Source organism: Sylvia atricapilla, chromosome 1 (genome assembly GCF_009819655.1).
Source record: "Sylvia atricapilla isolate bSylAtr1 chromosome 1, bSylAtr1.pri, whole genome shotgun sequence".
Lineage (NCBI taxonomy): Eukaryota > Metazoa > Chordata > Aves > Passeriformes > Sylviidae > Sylvia > Sylvia atricapilla.
The window spans coordinates 44,004,639-44,028,647 of NC_089140.1; the positions used below are offsets into that span (position 1 = coordinate 44,004,639).

Consider the following 24,009-nt stretch of genomic DNA (forward strand, 5'->3'; position numbering starts at 1 on the left):
TTTCTGCGTTTCCACCAGAAAAAAAAATCAATAGCCTTCAAGAGCCGTGCAGGTGGGTCACGGGGTAGAGGCACATCTCCCCACAAAGCACTAGGACAAGTACTTCAGGACTTGGCTCCTGCAGTGCTTTCTCAGCGTGGACACCCGTGTACTGTAAAGGCAGAGGTTTCTGAGCACTTGGTGCTCTCAGTAGTCACCCAGGGTTGCTGCACAGAGCTTTGCACACCCTCCGTACTCTTGGAGGGGAGATGGTGCAGGGGAGAGAGAGGAGAGCCGCCCTCTATTTTGCCTTCTGATGCCAGCTCCCATCTGCAGTAGCTGAAAAATAAGCACTGTGCTTTGGGAACTATGTTACAGCCTGACTGAAATGAAATGAAGCTCCCAGTATAGTTTCTGGAGAGGGAAGGAGAGAGATGAGATATCCACATCATATCACCAACAACATAACTGGTATTAACGAAACAGAAGTCAAGGATGAATGAGCATGGAGGCTGAGCTAACTTTCACATCAAGAGAAGATCCCCGAAGGGCTGTGTGCTGACAGGGCAACATGGAAAAGCTGGTACACTTAATCTCTTCACAAGGGCTGTTGTGTGAATAATCGGAAGTTGTTAGGGTTGTCAGTCCAATTTCCTTCCAAAATAAAATTAAGTGTGGAGGTGATGACATTTCAGAAATGGGTAAAGTAAATTCTTTCCTGAATATAAATAGAGGCAGGTTTAACCAGAAAGGAGAGACAAATAAAGTGTCTTACCTGTAAAGTACTGTGTTAATAATGCTGCAGTAGGGTGCCTTCACATTATTATTGCTGTAATTCCAAACAGTTATTCTGTGTTGATGGTGTCAAGTGGCAGCCCATCAAGGGTAAGGTAGGATGACTTTAGTCCACTATGAACGCTTAAATCATTGAATGTAAATGATGCTTTGGCCATGCAACATATTCCTGTGAAAAGACAAGACCAACACATGTTCAAAATTGCATTCCAAAGCGGCACACACATAGTTGGTAGTGGATCTTTTATTTCTTTTTTAATGCAAATGGGAATGTAAAAAGAGGCCATCCACACAGAAAGGTGAAACATCTTACTTTGTTGTGTAACTGCATTCATGCTGAATTGCAAATACAAATTGCAGAAATGAATGAACTGCAGAGTTGATAGAGCAGATTTATGTCAAGTAAGATCCTTTTCCTAACTTCACATGTATTTCCATTTAAATTACTCATCCCTTGGCTAATCAAATACTCTGTGTCACCATGTCATCTCATCCTCCTGTTCCTTGTGTATGATATTGCATATCTCCACCTTTTGAATCAAATTCAGAAGCAATAACACTGAGTGAAATACAAGCAGTGGAGTCCTGCTCTCATTAGCAGAAATTATATCCAGCTCCTACTGTGACCTTACTTATAAGTACATATGATTTACCACACCAGCTTGAACCATCATTCCTTCCAGGCCAATACCCAGCTCCAAAGCATGGCAAAAAAATCCATACCTGTGCAATCTTGCAATTCACCTAATGGAACAAAACCCCCATTCTTCATCTCTGCAGCCAGCAGCTGATATTTTCAAGAAGGGAATTTCATCTTCCCCTTTTATCTTTGTATGTCGTAATGCACCTCTGACATTCTGGAGTTCAAGGCTTGCACCTCTGGTTTTTTTGCTGTGCTGGGGCTTTGCTGGCCCTCTCCAGCTGTAAGCAGAGCTCCTTGGGAAGTAACTCACAGAGCATCCGTGTGGCTCAATGTGCATGGACCATGATGTGTTCCAGATTATTCTGAAATCAGCTTTAGCTGAAACCAGGTTCAGTTCAAGACTGCAAAGAGGCAATACAATTTTTTTCCCAGAAACCAAAGGAAAGTTGCCTCCAGTCTGTAGGAAGGATGAATAGAAATGAAAAGAGCTCACTTCTTTCCCTACCAACCTTACATCCACTCCAAAGGCCTTGCTAGCCTGTATAATCCAGCAGATAATAAAATCAGCTAATAAAACCAGAACATTACAGCCTTTCCCACTGATTTATGTGCAACCTTACATCCTTGTGCTGTTCTCACAGGAGAAAATCTGGACATGGAAACTTTCACTCCCTATTACATCCCAAGTCCACCTTGGGAATAATTTCCATTTACATCTGACTCTTTGTATCCCCAAACCAGTCCCCCGTCCCCTATACCAGAAATACTGACTTTCTTGATCCTGACCTGGTTTGCTTCTCACTTGCCCAGATGATAAATGGGGACTGTAAATAGTTTGCACAGTCCTCTGTCCCCTGCCCATTTACTCACTCTGAGGCAGTGCCCCTTTTCCTTCAACTGAAAATGATAAAAAAAAAAAATCAGAATAAAGCTTTCCTGCTGGTAAATATAGTAATTACTTTCTAATTGTGTCTTATCTGCTCATATAACAAATCAGTGCAAGCTCCTCATTACCAGCTCTCATTGGAGATCAAGCACAAGGATAACCAGGCACTTGGAAGCAATAATGTGTTTGAAGGGGGCATAAGTAATAAATCATCCAAATTACTTTCAGTGAACAGATGAAATGACAGAAATACCTTCAGGGTTTATAGAAGTTAGTCAGCCTGTGCATAACTACAGCATCTTTCCTGGCTGCAATATCAGTATTTCTGTGCCTGCAGCTGGAGAATTTAAGCACAGCTTTTGCAAGGAAAAGAGAAGAAGGTCTACACTGTCGAAGCAGAGGGATCCACAAGTGGAGTGCTCTGCTCCCCTTCACCAGCTGTCATACAGTGTGTAGCAATATTTGAAAACAGCCATGGATCATGGATCATGGAGTCAATGAGAAAGATAAACGTAGTAGGGTGGATAGAGAATAGATAGGACAGGGTCTGTTCCTTATAATGTTTCCTTAGAAAAGACAAATTGAAATGACTGTGCTGTAAGAAAGAGTATCATGAGTCCAGAATAAGCATCCTTGATTGATAGGTAAGTCAGCGTAAATTACTTAGAGCTGGAGGCTTAGTCCTGAAGAAATTAAGTTTGGACAAGACATATCTTCTGGTGCTAGAATCATATGCCTTGGACTTGTTTGCCTCCAACAGCAAGTGGAAGGATTTTAAAAGGAATGCAGCAGGCCCAAGAGCTGTGTGTTGCTTGGAAAAAGGTTTATGCATGAAGAAGTGGCTCCTACTTCCTCATGCTACCCACCACTTTCCAGTTCAGCAGGCACCAGACATCTTGCCTTGCAGGGGCCAGGAGCAGCTGATCTGTAGTTTCTTTGAGAGGCAGCAGCTCCAGTTTCAGCTGGATTAGTGTTTGCCCACTTACCCTCTAATATGTGAAAGAAAAATGCTTCACCGTGGAAAAGCTGTCAGGCCCTGTTCAAGTCCACTCTTTATGCCAATGTAGTGTTGCTCTATAGAGCTTGTTGTTCACTTGGTGTTCTGTGAAAACGGATTCTGAATGTCCAAAGCAGTGGGATTTCATCTCCTAGGAAGTATCACAACACAGGGACTGAATTTCACCTTTTCAAACACCTATTTTATTTATCCCTTTTATGGTTTGCTTTATGATGATGCAATCTAAATAGGTAGAGGGATACGAGGTGGGATTCCTCTCACCTAGTTTTCATCACCTGAAGGATGGACATGAAGTTAAAACTCATCATCCTCAATGTGACCTCTTTTGCTAATGCAGGAGAGGTGCCTCTCTGAGGCACTAGTCAGCCTCTGGATGGAGTGAATTGCCTGCCAGAGCCACGGCTACCTTCGACCAAGCATGTAACTTTTATATATGTGAAGTTGCTCACTGTTTGAGGAGCTTTCAGAAATCTTTTTAGGATGGCTTTGAATCCTCCTTTCTCCTTTCTTATCAGTGCTTGGGAAATGGACACCCTGGCTTGAGTTAGCATCAGTGACACCAACTACATCCTCTCTTTGGCAAGGTCCTATTTTAAGCTTTCCATCAGAGGCCACAGCTATTTGTGTCATTGTCAAAACTCTTCAAAAGGTCTGGTGACATTGATGGTAGGTCTCTTAGAAGCCAAAGGTTCTGCAGTAACACAAATAGGATCAGCAGCACTAAGTGCAGGTGAAAGAAAAGCCAGCTGCACATCCTTTCTGTCTCCCTTGGCAACAGCATCCTGCCAACAAAAACTGCTGCCAAGTCAAGGCTGGAAAGGAAGGGATGTGCATTTGCAAAGCTGGGGCTGGACAAGCTTTGTGTGAGGGGGGAGCTGTCAGAGCAAGGAACGCTCATGTGCTTTTTAAATTATTTTTGGTTTGTTCCATGTGTTTTTGGACAAGGGAATGCACAGAGCCTCTGTCCTGATGAAGAGTTTTCATCTGAAATTCCAAACGACAGTCTTTGCAGTTTTGGGCCATATATTTCCATCCATGACAGCACGCAGGGAAGAAATCTGTGGTGAATTACTACTTACAGATGTGGCAAATCCCCCAGTAAAGGTTAAAATACGTGGCATGGTTCTCTTGTTACGCCAGCTGCAGCTTCATGCTAAATCATTGTTTCAGCAGCAAGCTCTTAATCAGTCCCAAGTTCTAGAAACTGCTAAACAGGCTGATATTTTTAAGGAACATTTTTTTTTTTTCCTATAATGCACTAAATATCTTTATTTAGAAAAACCTTCAGATTGGAAACAATAAGGGCAAAGAGTGAACTGCAAATGGCAGGGAGACAAGGAGCATCATCACAAAAGCACAGAAATGCAAAGCAGACCTAAGATTATTATTTGTATTCTGTTTTTCCACGTTTCATGAAGTTGTCATGCCTGTGAAGACAGAGGTCGTGTAACTGTGGGTGAAATATGCTTGTGATACATGCACCTGCCTACACTCCTGATAGGGACTTTTGTCCCCGAAAATCAGCATTGGTATCACTCTCAAGAGTCCCCATAGCCACTATCACTGCCAGCACACCTATTGTCACCATATTACTTTTTACAGATTTGGCCACAGTGTCAAAAAAGAAGTCTGGTGGCAACATACCTATTTCCAAGGCCTGAAAAAAAACAGGATGTTCTCACCTGGTATGGTAAGAGAGAAGAAAGAACTGGCTTTTCTCTCTAGAAAAATATTAGGAATTAATTTTGTGAGGAGCCCATGAACTGCTTGGGCTGTTGCAGCATCCTTGGATGAAACAGGAACTCTGAATCAAAAACTCTCCAGAAGCCCCCAATTTGTTGCTCTCTTGACATTTTCTTGTCCCTTTTGAGGGATTGATATTTTACTGCCCAGGACGCATTTCTGTGCTCTCCAGGCAGCATGTTCTTTCAGACACCCAGCTGTGCCAAAGAGACAAACTGAAAAAAAAAAAAAAAAAAATAGAAGAAATGGAAGAAGGGGGGCAGGATTATGACTTCAGTAATCACAGGATCTGTGGTCTTCTCTATGCTTCAAGTTGAAATTGCCTGTTCACCACTGAGGAGTGAAGAAAGAAAATACAGAGTATGCATTTTGATGCCAGGGAAGGAGAAGGAAGAGAGGGTGATCACTATTTCATTCCCTGTATTTTCCTCTGACAGGAATATTAATATCATTAGAGATAATTGAATAAGTGGAAAGTCTGGTGGAGGTGCAGAAGCAGGAGGCAGGTCTGTAAAATCTATCCACACACAAAAAGCTAAGCGCTGCTCTGCAGACAGGGCACTCTGCCTTGAAACAGGGACTGAACAGCCTCACAAGGGCATGCAGCTGGGGTGCTTGTTGCTGTTTTGTTCCCGGAAAACGAGAACTGCCAGCAGTCCTCTGGCATCTGAATAGACTCGTGTCAGACAAACTGTATCTGGACTTGATGGGAAACCAAGCTGGAATACCAAGCAGCCCTTCAATCTGCTGGCAGAGAGGGGGACTGGCTCAGTGAGTAATCTTGCCTTGCAGTTGCAAAGGTACTCCATAAAGGAGTGAGCCCTCTCGCTGCACAGCCCGGCAAGACACGCCTGCCTGGGCTGTCTCTGTCCTCATTCCTTCAAACCAGTTCCAACAATAACAGCAACTCCTGCGTGCGTGCAACTGCCTCATGAGAGAGATGTATTTTTCCTTTTTCCACTGAGGGATGAAGCTTCCAAATCCTTGTGGTGTGAGCAGGTGAGGATGTCTGCTGACAAGTCCAAATGATATTTTCAGGTAAGTGCTTACCTTGAACGAGCCGCTAGAGTCAGGCTCTTTCTTTTTATTACCCTCCTCTCAGTAATTACTGATTGTCAGTAAACCTTTTCAGAAGCTTGAACAGCTCCAATATCTGTATATATTTAGCTGAGTAGGGGATCTAAATAATTTCTAAGGCACCTATCCCTATAGTATCTGTGAGTCTCTAGTGCAGTGTGAGAACAAATTGGGAACTGCTTGTTCTGTGACTACACGACACTGTTGTTTTTGTATCACCCATTGTTTAACTCTCTGGAGGGCCAGAAATTAATTTTGATTCACAGGCTCACTCTCTCAAAATCTGTGGTGTAGGTGCATTTTAAAGCAGTAATAGTGGTGTCTGCAATGTTTTTGTGTCTTTAAAGGACCGTGACTTCTTTGCCACATGGAAACCGTAGATGCTGTTACTGTTGTTGCGCAGGGAGTGTCAGCAAGAGCTGCTTAATTTGTGTTTGTACATGTGATTTCCAGAGCTTCTGCTGATGCTGTTTAATGTTACCGTAAATAAAGCTGTTACTCTGTGTGTCTCATTCCCTGCGTTTTACCAAATGCTCGTGTGCTGAAGTTCAGGTTGATCACTTGTCTGATACCAGGGAAAACAGACAATAACTTGTAAGTTAATATCTGGGACTTCTGGCACAACAGATAGACTTTCAGAGACGACAAATTTTCTATGCAGAGTAACCTACTTTTTCTTCCTTCAGTTCTGCAACCAATCATGGAGATTAAATTTGCTTAACTCTTTGTTTGTACAGAGGCTGCTTTATTGTGAGTGAAAATCGTATTGCTTAGACAGATTACAAAGAAATGACCGTAACGGAAGTAATAATACACACTTTGTACACAGTTTCCACCTATTAAAAGATTCATTTTGCTCCCTGTAATGTTTTAGGTTTGTTGAGAGACACATGAGAAGTTATTAGTGTCGAGAAAGAAGCTTTTGTTACAACAATAATGTTGTTGTTGCTTTGAAGAGGGTTTGCCCAGTCCTCTCTCGCTATTAGTAAGTCAAGACAGGAGCACGGAGAGGCTTCAGCATCCCACACTGTGGCCGTGTGCACCCAAGCCCTGGGTCTGTAGATAATGGGTCCTTTGTAGGACAGCTCCCATTGCTTTCCTTGCCCACGGCAGTCTGAAATAATGAGTCCAGCAGTAGGTCTCTGCACAAAAAGCTCTTCCTGACTTCCTAGAGCAAAAATGTTTGCCAAGTACTGCTCAGGCTGGCTCTGTTTGTCTTGCTGCAAGGTCCGAGGTAGCAGAGGCCAGAAGGGGTCAAACACCAGACTGAGCTCGTTGTGCATGTTCATTTGCTGTAGAAAATGTAAATGTGCAGCTCAAAAGTTTCCACTGTATCTCTGGCAATTAGGACTTGATCCAAAGCTCGCTAAAGTCATTGGGAACCTTTCCACAGGCTTTAGAATGGGAGTTACATAAGTTTGTGTTGTTTAAAGGGGGTGCCCCAGGGAGGCTGAACGCATGAGCTGACTCGACAGCCACATGCCTGCTCTGCCATGTCATGCAAAAAGGCTGTTCTCGAAGTGCCCATGAAGTGTCCCGTGCAGCACCAGGCAGCATTAACTCCTGAGTGGAACCTTTTAATGCCGTCCTGTACCAGGACACTGGCTCCTAGTGGAGCCTCCCAAAGTCCAGAGATAACACAAAGAACATAAGCTGCTGAGCCCTGAATTGCTTATTTTTTCTGTTAAGGAAGGACACAGTTCTGTCACTTGTGTGCAGATAAAAGGGTCACAAGGAAGTTTCCAAGTGGTAGCACCCTAAGGATTTCATAGTCTAGGAAAGCAAAGTACTCCTAACCCCAGACTTTCCTGAGACTTAATGAAGACATAAATGTCTTTTAAAACATTGGTGTAAAGGAACTACTTCATTTCCTTCACACACACAACTATGCACACTCTTTCTGGGCTCCTTATGTGAGTGTACAGTGGGAAGAAGCACTGCAGGGAAGTCCTCTTGAGATTTGAACCGTTGCACCATGTTGTCAGGAAGGAGTTTTTATGGCTAAATGCACATCAGCACCCTCTGTGTACATTCTGCTGTCATTCTGCTGTGTTTCCTCCTTGAGTTCATTCATTTTGTACTTAGTATGCCCTTCCTGATGCACTGTGGTCCATGTAAGACCACAGTTCACACCACGGAGATGTCAGGTCAATCAGCCTTCTTATTAGGGTTGAATGGATTTAATGTAGCCATAAAATTAGGTTAAAAAAAACCTGGCTTAAAAAAAAAAAAAGCATGAATTTTACACATAGCATTTAAAAGACAAACCAGTTTGACCTGTTCTGACTCTGAGCTCCTGTACCTTAGAAACAGCCCCTCATGAAAAAACTTAATGGTGTGAACTGACCTTTGAAATTATTATTATTTGCTGTAATGTGGTTGCATCAGTCTGTATTACTATTATGCCCCTTGATCATAAGGACTGCCAGTCCTTACTCCAAGGGGCTCATGCTCTAAGTAAAATCAGCTCTAAGAGTCTTAGGCAGCCAAAAATGAAAGATTTTGGCAAAGACTGCAGGACTGTATTTTGGACTAAACAAGAGCATTTGCTATCTCACCTGGGATATCAAAATTTGGCCAGGAGAACTTGATAGCAATCCTTTCAGTGGTAGTGGAATTGAAGGTAAGCTGAGGCACCAGGGAACAACTGGCATTGTACCCACCATGGTCCTTCACTTAGTACGGGTGCATTTGTGAAGTACAGACAGAGGGAAGAGAAGGAAAGAATGTCACAGGTGCTGGATAAGTCCATTCCTGTGACAAATGCCTCCTGCGTCGTAGTACAGAAATTTAGAATGTCATTTCCCTAGGCTTATGCCAAGGTTGCCAATAAGGGCAGTCCAGTATCAGAGAATTCAGTAGGAGCGCCACTTTGTAGGACTTTGCATATCCTCAATGATAGAAAAGTAAGTGGGAGCTCTGGGCAATCAAGTCACTGCAAATCCAGACAGCATGCTTGGGTGATGATGCAGAGCATCTAAAAATACCAATTCCAGCTTTACTTTTGCTTTCCAGCAAATTAATTCCACTTAAAAGGGCCAACAAAACCCACTGAAGTCCTTATCATCAGCTGTTTCTCTCTAAATATACAGCACTGGCTATTTTTACAATGATCTGCTAAGCTGAATATTTTTTCAGTAGTTAGGGGCACAGATTAGCTTTGGTGGTTACTGAAGGAATTACTGTGGTACATCCAACCAGCAGAAAAAATGTCCTGAAAAGCTGTAGCTTATAGGGTCACAGTGGCTCTGCAGCCTCAGCACAGAAGCTGTTAAAGAAAGAGTGGAAGATGAGCAAAACCTGACTGCCACAACCTGAGATGACCAAAATGTCATGGGAGTTATTGTTTATTGTCATATAAATTACTTCTGATGTAGTATTTCTTATAAATATTTATTCATACCTTACAAGCCACCTAAAGGTACGAGCTAAATGCATCTGGTTTCCCATGCCTGATGTACAGTGACCACAAAAGACTGCCCCAGAGAGACTATGAATCTTTATAGGAGCAAGCCTCAGATCTATCAGCATTTCAAGAAGTGGAGATGGATATTAGGTGGGTTTTTAGCAAAAGATCAGGCTTTCTAACCCCAGGGCACAATATGCAGAAAAGCTGACAACTTCTTTATTCCTTTATTCCTTCAGGAATATCCTGGAGAAAAACAATAATCCAGTAGTGATGGGGGTTATTTTGTGTGTGAGAAGGTAGTTACACAAAGAACATCCAAAAATTCTAATAGGCATTACAATCATTATAATCTAGTATCTCATAATATCTGCCAACACACTTTATCTAGTGTGCTCAGAACAGCAGGCCCAAAGTTTCCTGGAACATTATCTCCACACACCAAATCCAACATAAATCGTCATCCTTTCCTTTTTGAATTAGTTCTGTGGCAGCAACTTGTCTTGGCATGAAATATTAGCCATATGGACACTAGAATATCTGCTTTGACCTTGACCTCAGAAGAAGTGCTGCCAAAAATGTGAGGATAACTCCAGCCTTTTATTTCCAAGAGTGATGCTCCATGGGTACAGCCCAATCTGCTCTCCTGGTTGCATCTCAGTGTACAGAATTCCTGGGTTTTATTTTGAATAGGTGTTCTGCTAAGAGCATATTGTCTGTGGCTGGCTAGGAACTGGAAGCAGTATCCCAGATGATGGTTTATTTGGCAGAGATATCTATTCCAGAAATTTAAAAAAAAGAGAGAGCTAATTTTAGTATCAGGCAGTGGAAAGTGCATTACTTGTAATTGGCTCTCACCATGTTGTTTAGTCAGTGTTTTCATCTTCTGGATACTCTTCCAAGTAACAGGAGGCTGCTGGGGGCAAGATGAGATGAATCTTTCTGGTTGCAGAGCTCTGCGCTTCTCTGGCTCAGAAATGATGGGTAGTGATCAAAGCAGAACATTTAGCTGGGTAAGAGGAGCAGATACTGCTCTTTTGGTGAGTTTTTGTTACATTTATTGCAATGATCATGAATGGGTGTGAACGATACTCAGGATTCAGAATAAACACATTTCATCACATTTGCATTTGCCCAACATGAAACAGAATCAGGGCAGCATCAGAGATCTTCTTTCATTTTCCTGAGTCCCTGTCTTCCTTTGGCCCGTAACAGACGTTCCCAAATAGTGCAGAACCAAATGGCATAACAGCACTCATGGAGAAAGCTGGCCAGCTAGGAAGGGTAGGGCCGGGGGCAGGAAGGCGCTCCACAGTCCTGGCTGGAAGTTGATCATCACCCAGTTTGGAGTCCTGCAGTTTTGACGAACTCATCTCCCCGATTTGTTAAGACTGCGACAACATTTTTCACCTCGACGCTGCTGGTTGAAATTCACACTAGCACGGTGCTAATGGTGCCATCTGATGATGCTCAGTGGACTGTGCAAAATGGATTTATTCCATGTGCTTCCTAGTAGGCAGAGAGCCACATTACACTCGACAGCTTCAACATATGGAAATGGTGACATGTGATTGATGTGGTCCCTGCAGGTCACGCTAACTCATGGCGTATTAGCCCTGCATCCTGGGGAGGCTTATGCTACTGCAGCTGCCCACCTCCATTATCTGGACTGGGAATAAATGAAAGAACTGATGTTCCCAGAGGTGTGAATCTGGCACCTCATGAAATTATGTGCAGCGCTGAGGGAGGTGGGAGGCAAAATTCACACAATCCAAGCCCACAGCACATGTGAGCACAGAACAGGTTACAACCAAACTTTGTTTATGGATGCGAAGGGCAGTTGTGTTAGATCACAATAGTCACAATGTTTTTTAAAATGGCTGGGATAGCTGTGTTTTCTTGTTAATTTTTGACATTTGGAGTGACTAGATTTTCCTAAGTTGCTAAGTAAAGCACAGCATGTACAACCCAGGTAGCCCTCTCAATAGACATCCCTTCTTGACCTAATTTTCAGCAAGGCCAAAGCAGCTGCTCTTTCAAAAAACAGATTGCTTAATGGCAGCCAAGACTGGAGGCAGCCAAATTTAGGATTTTGTGGCCAAAGTAGTGAGCAGACTAAGGTTTCCCATAATGACATGGACATTCATCTGGACACCTCCTGGCCTCAATGAAAATGAGGACGTCTGTTGTTTCTGCCCCTGAAATGTAGGCTGCTTTTTAGCTTCTCTTGGGAAATCACCTGCCTATGGCATTTTAAAGCTTCACATGAGTTGATACTGCAAGCTCCTCTCTCTTTGCCACAGAAATTCCCTGTAATCTTGCTCATCGCTCTCATGGCCATGGGGTCACCACAGCTCCTGCAGATTTCTTTCTCTTCCTCCTTTCACAGAGATGCAAACAAAGTTGGATGCTAACTCTTCTGTAGAACATGGAAGGTATTCCTTCCTGCCAGACACACAAGCCAGGCTGTCCCCATCCACTGGTTGCTCCCCAGTATCTCACCCTCTTCTTGTGTTTTTTCCTCAGGTGTTCTACTGATCTTGGCACTGACAGAAGAGCTGGTGTTTTCTGTTCAGGTACTGTCTCCCACTGTCTCCTCCTCTCAGGGCTTCCCGATGAACACTACAACTATCACAGCCATGGGAACAACACCTCACCACAAAGACCACCACACGGCAGAGCCCTTTCCCACGTCTGCTCAAGCCATGTCCCACCCCATCAGCCTGGTGGAGCAAGCCCCTTCCACCAGGCAGGAGCAAGAGAGTGGCCCTCGCATCGGCGAAAAGGAAACTTACCACTTACACAACCAGAGTGCTTTGTACTCAGGACAGTCTCGCCCCAAGGGGAAAATATTCCAGGTTTTCAAAGGCAACTTCTCAGAGTCGTCAGAGCCTTACCTAAAGACGACCCTGCACTCTCCTTTCCCTACCCTGAGGAGCCCTTTCACAGATCACCCGTTTCAGTCCCAGACCACAGCATCCAGCGATCCAAATGGAGTGGGGCTGGCAAGAACTACACATTCAGACCCTTCTCCCCACCGCAACACCTCGGGAAGCCTTAGGGAAGCAGAGCGAGGGGATGGGACCGAGGTAGTAGTGCAGGAGGCAGATTTTGCCACCACAACTGCTGAGCCATCAACTGATCCTGAAGCAGCGTCGGTGCCTTTTAAGCCCACCCACTATGGTGTGTGGGATATGCTGAGCAAAAACAACTCTTGGGTAACCTTGAATCTCAGTACAAATGTCCCTCTGTTTGCTGGCTCTGGATCTGCTACAGCAGCAGCTGGTCACTCAGTTCAGACCAGTTTTGATGTCGACATCTCGTCCCCGGCAGCGGGAGACCCTGAGGGACTCACCCCGACGCAGCACGGCGCGGTGACCAATGCCACGTCACCAGGCAGTGCTCTCTCCTCAGTGCCTGCCACCAGGTTGCCCAGCTCCACTTCCACAGCTGGCTCCACCGCCACCGGGAACTTCCTGAATAGACTGGTTCCTGCCGGAACCTGGAAACCAGGTGTGCAAGGAAACATCTCCCATGTCACCGAGGGGGACAAACCCCAGCACAGAGCAACCATCTGTCTCAGCAAGATGGACATTGCCTGGATCATTCTGGCCATCAGCGTCCCTATATCCTCATGTTGTAAGTTAATTGCCACTTTATTTTGCTTCCTCTTACCTTAAAATTCAGATTTTAGCCCATGATCCAAGGACTAGCTGGAGACCTAACAGAGGCAGGCCAGCTTGGGATGGATGAGATGTACAGGCATCACATTCACTGACCAAAGTGTTTAACTTCAAAATGCAGGACTGAAATGTTACAGTCTAAGCATACTTGCTGATTGCTATTAAAAATCTTATGGGGTCACTCTCCATATGAGGGTGTAACACTAGCCTGAACGGCTCTAGAATGTGAAGCAGCTTTACTCTAAGGTGTTAAAGACAGTGATCAAAAACTTGGTCAAAGACAGTGATTTTTTTTTTTTTTTATCTAGGAATTTGTATTTGCTGCCCTGAAATTGGATTTAAAAAGCCCACTGCTAACCCAAAGGAGTAGTAACATCTGTAATGACTAATAATTCAGGAAACACCAGTTTTCCAGTGCAATAAAATATTCCATTGCAGGCAGTGCATGAACTATCAGATTTAAAAGTCTGATAACCAAAGTGCTGGTTTCCTCCATTTCAATTCCAATTTACTGTTGCCAAGGGAAGAGAAAGAGTTGGAAACCCTGGCCTTCAGATACCTGGAGTCAGCCACCTGCAGGACCAGGGCAGGCTGCGTTTCCAGAGCTGGCTTGGGGTCGTCTTGTTTGACTCGGTTACAAAAAACACATGAGAAATTATGAGCAAGCGTGTGAGTGCTTGCCAGGATGTCCCATGCCTAGCTGGGTTGTATCAGCTTGGTGGGACAACGTATTCTGTGGGGTCTCACTGTCATAGAGTGTGATTATTCTGATCTGTCTGAAGTGAAACCAAACCAAACATTTCCCAGCCTTTGGTGCCTGAGGAAACATGAAGGGGTAGCAGGCAACAATACTGAGTATTAATGCTCTTTCTGAGGTGCAGGCACCTGATCCTGCCCCTCTCCTTCTGCCTGGGCCTGACTTGTCACCTCCCTGAGACACTTCCAGATTGTTAAAGTGGCCAAAAGATACTCACTTTACTCTTTGGTACTTTCTGTCCATCCAGTGAGCTGAATCAGCTTCCCACAGAGTCAGATGAGCGTGAGACCCAGAAAGGATGAGGCTGCAGGAATGCAAACCTGGAGGGGGGAACCATATTAATCCTCTCAGCAGCTGCAAATTATTGGATTGGGTCAGCATATTTATTAGATTCACAGCTCTGGGACTATCAATTCTGCTATTGCTGGTGTGGTTAAAACCACAAGCGAGAACAAAGCTTAAGGCTAAAAGATGGGCAATCAAAGAGAAACCAAAGCAGAATTTGCATATGCATTTCTGTGCAAGATGGAGAAGAGAAACTGGGACTTAACAACCATGAGGTCAGAAGGAGTGATGATTTGATGAACTATGCCTTGTCTGTCCATCAACAGAACTAGAGGATCAAATAAATTCTTCCAGGAGTTATATTTTGGGCCAATATCCAGAAAGAAATCTGAGCTGGATAGAAAGCATCTGAGTATAAAATGAGAAGTGTAAAACCATACAACATAAGCATGGGAAGTGTAGCCAATGGGTAAATTGAGTGCCATATATGAGCTAAATAATAATAACAGTAAAAATAACAACAGTAATAATGAGAAGTCTGATAGCAGGAGTGCTAAGCCCCTATTCATTAAATAGAGGTGTTAGCACTTTTCTTCTTTTCATTTGTGCCATTATGGTATGTGTTCATGTGACTCTGCCTGTGCCGGTTCTTGTGTTCATAAGCTACATTTTTTTTAAAAACGTCAGACGCTGTTTTGAAAGTTATTTGTATCAGCTCGAATACAACTGAGTGTTTAAACGATTCAGGTATTTAAGTCCTGCTTCCAAGACCAGATTCCTGACGATGGTCTTCATTGGGACTCTCCTTTTAAATCCCGGAGATCCTCGGATGTATTTCAGAGCTGAACGGCAGACAGGCATTTAAATTACATTTCTGGGGGGTGGTGTGGCATCAGCGCCTAGGAAAGTGATGTCATGCGGACGTTCCGCTGTTGTGCGCTCGGTGCCCGGGCGGTCCGAAGGGGACTGTCGCCACCTCCCGGGCACAAGCGCGGCAGCGGGGACAGGCGGCCTGCGCTGGCATCGGCTCCAATGCGCTGGCCTGGAGCGGCCTGACGCCGGGGGAAGGAAGAAGAACAGATATTTAGGGTTCGTTTCATCTTCAAACAGGGAAGAAGTTTTCCGCGAGAGGCTTTATTGTTGTGGGCACGGGTTGAGAAAAAAATACGGTCGTGCTCCTGCCTTGGGATGCTGAAAGGCCACAGAGACACAATCCCATGGTCTTAAATATCTGAGCTGCCTTAGGGGGGATCAAGCCACGGAGGAAGTCACCGAGGACAGTGTCACGGGAGGTTCCAGCTGTGGGCTGGGGGCTCTGTGCTAAAGCTGGCACCTTCAGGAGCAGGCAGAGAGACAGCTCACGGCAGGGAAGTTAGCCACGCACCCTGGAAAGACGTGGAAAGAGGTGAGGAGAGGCAGCCCAGAGCACGAGGCTGCAGAGCTGCAGGAATCCAATTAACTGGGCTCCCCTGCTAATGAGGGGTGCCCCTGAGCCCACCGGCTCGCTGGCCTCCGGGCTCTCTTCCCAGGGCCTTTGCAGAGCTGTGCTGTGGCCAGCGCATCTCTCCTCTGCCAGGAGCACTTGTGTCTTTCCCTGTAATCTCTCCTCTGTGTGAGGAGTCACAAGGAGGCTGGAAAAGCTTTCTTTGGAGGGAGCTCGTGCTACCCAAAAATCCTTAGAAGGGAAAACACATCATGATCCTGCAAAGATATCTCTGTCCCTCCCTGATCCATACATGCTGCTTGCTGTCACACCTTCTAGTGACATGCACCTGTTAAATGAAAACCTGTGGGCATTTGAGCTTCTGTAGCAGGGGAAGTGACTCCCTAAAGAGCAACCATAGGAGGTTTTGGCTCCTCATCCCACTGGAAGAAGTGCTTGGGGTGCTGCACTTCTCCTCACAGAGGACAGACCATGCTGGGGTTTCCTTTCTGGCCCATCCCTGCCATGGGGATTTGCAGCAAAGAGCAGGAAGCAGCTGAGTGTTTGTTCAGCATCACTGTGCCCTGACATCTGAGCCCCACTGAGGACTGGCAGGTCCCACCAGCAGTACTGGTGGCACAGCTCAGGGGCTGGAGCACGAGCCTGAAGATCTGTGCCTCAGGAACTCACCTGCTTAAGTAAGAGCTGGAATTTAGCCTCCCACCCTTACAATACGTGCTTCTTTACAGATGCACAGATTGCTGAATCCCACTGAAATCCCTGAAACTGCTAGCCAGAAGAGTAATGCTTTGAGTAGGAATGCGCATGCCATGTCTGCTGTGTGATCCTAGGGAAATCATTTTACCTTTTGGCAGCTGAGTTTCATGGTATAAATATGAGGGTAATGTTGTTAGTGCCATGAGAGGGCTTCAAAAATGAAGGATTGTGTATCATTCCCTTCCCAGAATAGCAAAATCATATATAACAGTGATATCGTTATTTTCTTTATGTCACTTAGTTTGAGTTGGTTTTGCAGTGTCCTTCAGGCAGCCTTGAACATTTTTGTGCTTGTGCTGTTGTACACGTGTAGGTGCCTCTCTGCAATGCAGAACAAGACACAGTATGAGTTCATTTTAATACCCACCATTCCAGTCCTTGGGGCTCCTGGCCCTTGCGTCACTGTAACTACAGAATGACACAGTGAAATGTGGAAGAACAGGAACTTGCAAGTCAGATGCACAGAAGTCAATTCATCTAGTCAGTTCTGCTGACATGGGAGAACACAAGAGGAAGGCTGAGCCTCTGAACACAGGCATCAGCAGAACCCAAAGAATATGTGAAGAATTGCCTTAGGCCTAAACTCACTTAGCTCACGTTTCATGCACTGCAATGCTTTCCAAAATTACGTGGCTCACCTTCTCCGTCACAAAACCTGTGCTTCCTTCCCTGTCTGAAGGGAGAGGGATCCCAAGCCCTGAGCCTAGTCTGCAGGTTGAGCTGGAGTGACTCCTGCCTCCAGGTGTAAGCAGCTGTAGTCAATAACCAAATACATCCTGATACCTTTATCACGGCCAAGTAAGTGCTGCTATCAGGGAAATTGAAAGAAATATGGAAAAAGCACTTTTGGTCATTGAGGGAAAGGTTCTTTAAACTTAGTTTATGTTGTGAACTGCAGGTGTAGGGAGAAGTAAATGGAGATCCTTCACCCTGAATTTTTTCATGACTTTTAAGTGCTTACAGAGGCAGGTCTGTTAACACCTTGTTCTGTGTGGGAGCTGGAAAGAGAGGGAAGGAAATATGCAGCTGTGTAAGATTGGTAAAATATTTTAGTGAGTTGAAGGGAAAGAATGTCAGAGAATTGTAGGGAATTGTCATGATCTCATTACACTGCATTAATGAAGCTCGTATTGAATGTGGTATATAATCATAGTGGGTTATATTAAAAAAAAAACAAAAAACAAAACAAAAAAAAAAAAAAAAAAAAAAAACAACCAAAAAAAAAAAAAACAAAACACCACCAGAAGATTAGAAAAGAGCCATGGAATGATATAGGAGTGGAGAAATGCAACATAATTTCACTTGTGCCATGATGTAGCATAAAAAGCGGCTGAAGCCTACATATATTGGAGAGATTTCTGACAGCACAGTGGTAGCTTTTAATAAAAAAGGCAAAAGAACATGGAGGAAGTGACAGTTGAAGGTGAAGGTATTTACACAAGAGTAATGTAAACTGTCCCCACAATGGAAATTAAACATTGAAACAAAATTTTGGGGAATGGGATGGGTATCTGGTCACTTTGTATCCTTAAATAATGCTGAGTATTTTCCTATGAGATGTGCTGTGAGATCTTAAATACAGATTATGTTAAAGGTAACAGGTGAAAGTCTCCTGGTATGCAGGTGCTATGTGGGTGACAGTAGGTGATGGACATGTCATCAGAAACTTGTAAATATCTGAGAATCTTGCTTCTGTCACTTGTGTGATGTTTTATGTCCTGTTTCATAGGTGAGGGGACAGATAATGCAGGGGTAACTTGCCCTATGGCCAAAGAAAGTCCAGTGTCAGAGCTTGAGCTCATCAGCATCTCAGCCCCTGAACATGTGAGAAGATAATGGGTTAGAAATCCTTCCAAAATCTCTGAACATCCAGAGACCCCTGATATTTCCTAACATGCGTCACAGTCTCTGTGCAAGGGACTTCAGGCTGACACAGGGACCACACTGACACGTCCTTCTCATGGCACTCGCTATTGACTTGAACCTGGAGCAAGCAAAGGGAAGTTAGTTGAGCTTTTCTGACTCCCAGAAAGCAACCAGAGGACTTCTTGAAAACCATGGAAGAGTTAACCACATAGTATACCAGGATAGATAAGCAGGGTGTTGCAGCTACTGGTTCTCTCTTCAGCTCTGTTGTTGTCATTTACTGCTGTTTGTGCCTTCCAAACCATCTTTGCTCTCTGTATTTCATCCACTTAATATGGCCTCCCTGGCCATCAGACTTGTCTGTCTGGAAAGGTTTTTCTGTAATACATGTAATTCTAGATATGAGAACAAAAGGATATCTAGGAGTATTGGTAAAGCTGTAGCCCGGTCCTAGTGTTGTTCTGGAAGTGGGACGTCCTATGTTGGCTACATTAATTGCACTAAAATATGCCCCAAATGTGGCATGTTACGTGGTAGATGTGACTGTAGTTTAGTGGTGGATCTGGCAGTGTTAAGTTAATGGTTGGACTCAACATTCCTAAAGGTCTTCTCCAACCTAAATGATTCTATGATTCTGTGAAAAGGGCAGTTAATATAAGATGAAGAGGGAATAGCCTCATTCCAGCCCTGCTGTCCTCATTTACCCTCTTAAATGAGGTCTCCTCTGCTTTAAATTGGGGCAGCTTAGGTAGACATCCTTCTGCTAAAATACATATTTGTGGAAACTCAGGAACCCATTTTCCTTGCTCTTCCATCCATTTTCTTGTGTCTGCACTGTGGTTGGAGGCCAAGAGTGTAATTAAGAGAGGGAGAGTTACTGCTGTATGTATCTCTACACATGGCAAGGCTGTTTCCTCCTGGAAGAAGCTGAGATCTCTCTCAACTCAGTATCACCAGCTTTCCAGCCCCTAAACCCCAAATCCAATACTTCTCTGTCAGCAACTACAATATTTTTAAGCTGTAAAACTTCAGGCTTTCAAAAAACTGTTTGCACAGAGTTGACTTTACTGGAGCTCTCGTCCTCAGGCACCTTCAGAATGGCTCTGTGCCTTAGGGATGGACCACTTGTTGCTGGAGTACTGAAAAGCTCCAAGGACTGTTGGCTCTCACCAGCAGTGGTGAAGACTAAATGCAAGTCCTGCATCACTTTCTAATCTTCCTGAGCCTGCAGGCTGGACAGGGACATGGAGAGGGCAGCAGCCAGAGTAGGGGTAAAAGGTGCAGCCCTTCTGGAGGACAGGCATTTCCTCAGGCAGGGAGAGCAGTTCTGAGGGGACCATGAAGTGCAGCAGCATTGGGCTTCAGCAGTTGGGCTGAAGATTCAGACTATTGGGCTGTCAGCAAATGAAGTTGTTAGTGACAGAAATTCCTGAACTGAAACACACTGACTTTTTTAAAATTCTTAGTCTTTATTCTCTTTTTTTAAATAGAGCTCTAGCCTTGCACTGTTGTGTTGCTATTTTTATGTGGTAGATGGAATAAGAAATTAGACCCATGGCACATAGGTAGCTGCAGTGTTTGTCAAAACATACGCAACAGCAGTGATCTCTCTGCAGTCTTTTCTTTCCTCTGAGTTACCATTCTACTACATAATTTTACCTGTAGCTGAGGAAATAATATATTTTTCTGCATCATGAATATTTTCTCTCTTCTACCGTGAGGGATTTAGAAATGATAGAGGGAATTTACAGCAGGGCATTTCCTATTTCGCAGGTACAAATCAAAGCAAGTACATGTGCAGCTACGTGTCTGTATAAATCAGGCAGATTACAAACACAACTGGTCAATGAATTCCACAGGTGTAAGGGAAGGAGACAGGGCTCACACATTACAGCTCTGAGCAAACCCTTGCACACACCCCAGCTTCTGCCTGAGCGAGGGCCGTGGGAGCAGTAAGTCTGTTGCTGTGGGTTTGCCTGTCTCTCCTAAAGTTGCCAAGATTACCCATCTGAATTGCAACAGACATGAATAAATTGAAAGCAATTCCAGAAGATAACACGCAGCCAGCTTTGTGTTCAGCTGCCTGCTGGGAGACAATTCATGGGCATTTCTGGAGCCCAGGGTGCCTGTGGCCCTGAGACCAGACAGATTCCTGAACATCAGTTTCAGTTGCTGGTCACTTTGCCTTGCCTAACTGTTCTACTTTAAGATCAGGTGTCTGAAGATTGTAAAAGCTTAAGTGTGCTCTGCAGGTGAGAAAAAAAACCATTCTCAGATATTACCCAATGCCCAGGCAAGTGTAGGTGAACAGGTTACCCTTATCAGTAGATCCCACATCCCATGACTGATGGAGACAGGCAGGAAAACCCCAGGTGTGGCATTAACACTATCCTGGAAGTGTAAAGTATGTGAGACAGGTGCCTCAGGGGATCTCCACGCCACCTTACCCCTGTCTCATCCTACTCAGGAACCCATCTGTTCCCCTGGTTGCTGATGTGTTGGAACATGGTTGCAAACCAAAATCCAAGTTACACATGGCAGGCAGCAGAGGCGGGGATCAGTGGCCCTTCAGGACAGAAGCTTTTGGCATTGAAGACACACAACTGTGGCATTTATGAATTCGCTGTTGGAGCTAGGACAGGTATCTCTCACTGCCAGCTTGCTAATGTGCTCATCACTGCAGCCTCTGAACACACCAGATGCAGAAAAGATCCCCACAGAAGCATCTTAGTCCCTGAGGAATGCCCTCTGTCCTAGAGGTTCTGTAAATCCCTGCTTAGGTATTAAAATGCCACGAGTTACAACAAACAACACTTTGCTATCAAGCATAATCAGGCAGCCACATCTTGAAGATTACACACTCACATCAAAAGGAAAGTAAAAACTGCATATTCTGCCAAGCCCAAAGCCGCATCTTCTTGGCCCAGATTGTGACGTAATTGTGTAAGGTTTGTTAGCAGAGATGTAGGATTGACCGAGACTGAAGCAGGTCACCAGCCCTCTCCTTAAGTAACATAAAGTACAAATCCATGGTACTGATGAGTCCTTACTGAAAGGAAATAACCAGATTTTTTGACATGTTTCTATTGACAGCAGTTCTGCTGACAGTCTGCTGCATGAGAAGGAAGAAGAAGACATCTAACCCAGAGAACAACCTGAGCTATTGGAATAATGCTATTACCATGGACTACTTCAACAGGCATGCTGTAGAGCTACCAAGAGAGATCCAGTCACTGGAGACTTCAGAGGTACCTTGCTTTCAGAACTGGTGTCTGAAAACTGTAACTGAACCATGCTGGGAGGAGGGGAGGGGAAGGCATATAAATAAAGCCTTGAAATCCCTACACATGTTCAGGGGAACAGCTTTTAGGGAAGGACTCACTCCTACACGTGCATTAGATGGTATAAACATGTCAGCAAAATTGGATTGCCATCCTATTCCCAGCCACTGTAGATGTGTTCCATATTGCTGTGTGGTCACAGGCATTAACCACTTCTAGGTGGTTTTGTTCCTGAGTTTCTCTTCCTTGTGAGCCTTTAGCCAATGTCAAGCCATGCCTTCCTTAAGGGAGAGCCCTTTGGACTGGCTCATTTCTGACAGTCAGTCCACTGAGAGTGTGCCACACAGCATAAAGAGAGGAGGCTAGTGGGAGTTAATAACGTAAAGAAAATTTGTACATTTATATCTCAGGAGCTGCCTGTAACTTCTCAAACACCAGTTCAGGGAATGAGTGTTCCCACTACAAAAGTAATCAGAACAGCAGTATGTAGGGGGGTGTGGTGGTGGTGTACACTCATCAGCCTTTACTTAAGGGATCCAACTGGTTCAGTGGGATTATTCACACATGGGCAGGTGATCCTACTGATAGAAATCTATTCCCTGGCCTCAGAGACAGAGAATAATTCAGTTTAGTTCAAAGGTATTTAAAAGCTAGAAACAGTGGAGTCTGAGTTTATGCTAAAGTGATTTTCAGATCAGCTAGCTGACTAGCTCATGTGACTAAATTAAAAAAAAAATGTTTAGAAAGGAACCTCTGAGATGTGATTAGACAAACAGTCACAGTCACTTCATTAACCCCACTTTGCTGGCAATCATATTGCTCAAGCTAAGGCAGGACCTGGTCTAGCTTGTCCAGAATCAGGCCTATTCACATACAGGATGGTCTTCAAAAGCTGACTCATTTGAACCTGATCAGATTGTGACGAAACTGGGGCATGCCCGGGTGTCTTGGACCCATATATGTGGCTTTCTAACCTTAAAGAGAATTCAAAAGTGAATCTTTGAAGAGTCAAGCCCAGCTGAGAGACAGGAAACACTTCCAATGAGTCAATAAAGTGGAAAAAAAAACCAAACCAAAACAAAAAAACAACCCACAAGAAATGTGAAAGCTCCAATGGGATTGAAGGTTTGGTGCAGCTGACTTCTGTGTCCCCAGGCTGAGAAAGAATCAGCAGACCCACAGAGGAACTTTTCACTCACAGCTCCTCCTGCCTGACAGGGGGAGAAACCAGCTCCCAAACCTGGCTTTCCAGAGTCACAGCCAGGCAGCTTTGGGGGACTGGGAGGAGTGCCCTGTGTGCTTGTGGAGGGTGAAGGGTATGAAGTGCTCAATCTGCTTCTGTGTTTTCCCCCTAGGACCACCTGTCCGAGCCGCGCTCCCCGGCCAACGGCGACTACCGCGACAGCGGGATGGTCCTGGTGAACCCCTTCTGTCAGGAAACGCTCTTCGTGGGACACGAGCAAGTCTCTGAAATATGACCCCGCAGCTGCCCCCGCTACTGCAGTTTCATCTCTACTGTCTCCAAATTATAAATAAATATATATATATATATTATAAATATAACCTTTGTGTAACCCTGAATTACAAGAAATGTTTTCAGCTTTTCTTTTGTCCCTCAGAATTGTCAGCCCCTTTTTTATAAGTGTGGTAAAACTTTACAGAACAAACTGTGGCTTTATAAAATAAAGGTATTTCTAAGCAAAACACCTGTCAGGCGGACTGTTTGCTTTGCTCTTATGTACAAACTGCTACTAAATACACGTGGCCTGGAAAAATACTGAGTAAGGCTGCTCTTGGCGCAGGCAGCATGTGGTGGGTACAGCATCCTGCATCCTACATGATACCACTCAGCTGAGCATAAGCATTTCTGCTCAGTGACTGTCCCTTGTCCTGCTTCAGAATGAGTTCAGTCACTCCTTTCCTTCAGGCTGCTAAGCTAGAATGCAAACCAGACAGGGCCAGCTCAGTTGCCAGAAGCAGTCTGTACAGCTCCTGTGCCAGTCTTGTATCCTTTGTGACTCCAGCACTGCCTGAGCACCTACTGGGATGAGCCCTTTACTATCCCACTTCGAGTCTGTGCTCCAAAACTCTTTTATACAAGCAAGGACAAGAATGGACCTTTTTTGCTGCATAAGTGTTTTAACCACATTACACATTGGACTCACAGCTGCTATACTTCAGCCCAATAAGCCTAGAATTATTTCCTGAAGATCAAACAGCCTCAAAAGAAGGTATGTAGAGTGCTCCTTTCAAAGGAACAGAAAATTACTTAGAGTTTATCAAAAATCTTGCAATCTGCCTACTAGGGACTGCCAGCAATTGAATGCTGTGGCTTTTCCCACATTTCCACTTCCCCACTGTTTTATTTATCTTGTGTGTTTAAACTGATG

At 44.5% G+C, this 24,009-nt stretch overlaps 1 protein-coding gene across 2 annotated transcripts in view; it reads left to right on the forward strand.

Moving 5' to 3' along the window:
• The window catches only part of TMEM108 (transmembrane protein 108), a 157,506-nt gene extending 134,183 nt beyond the window's left edge, over positions 1–23,323 (forward strand). Inside the window, exons 1-4 of one of the 2 annotated variants that reach the window (XM_066320883.1) lie at positions 5,835–6,102; positions 12,074–13,186; positions 21,432–21,586; positions 22,975–23,323. In XM_066320883.1, the coding sequence (XP_066176980.1) occupies positions 6,090–6,102; positions 12,074–13,186; positions 21,432–21,586; positions 22,975–23,097 (1,404 nt within the window). In that variant the 5' untranslated portion in view covers positions 5,835–6,089 and the 3' untranslated portion in view covers positions 23,098–23,323. Of the gene's footprint in view, positions 1–5,834; positions 6,103–12,073; positions 13,187–21,431; positions 21,587–22,974 lie in introns of those variants that run through there. The other variant, XM_066320875.1, reaches the window with a different exon arrangement.
• Positions 23,324–24,009: the final 686 nt, after the last annotated feature.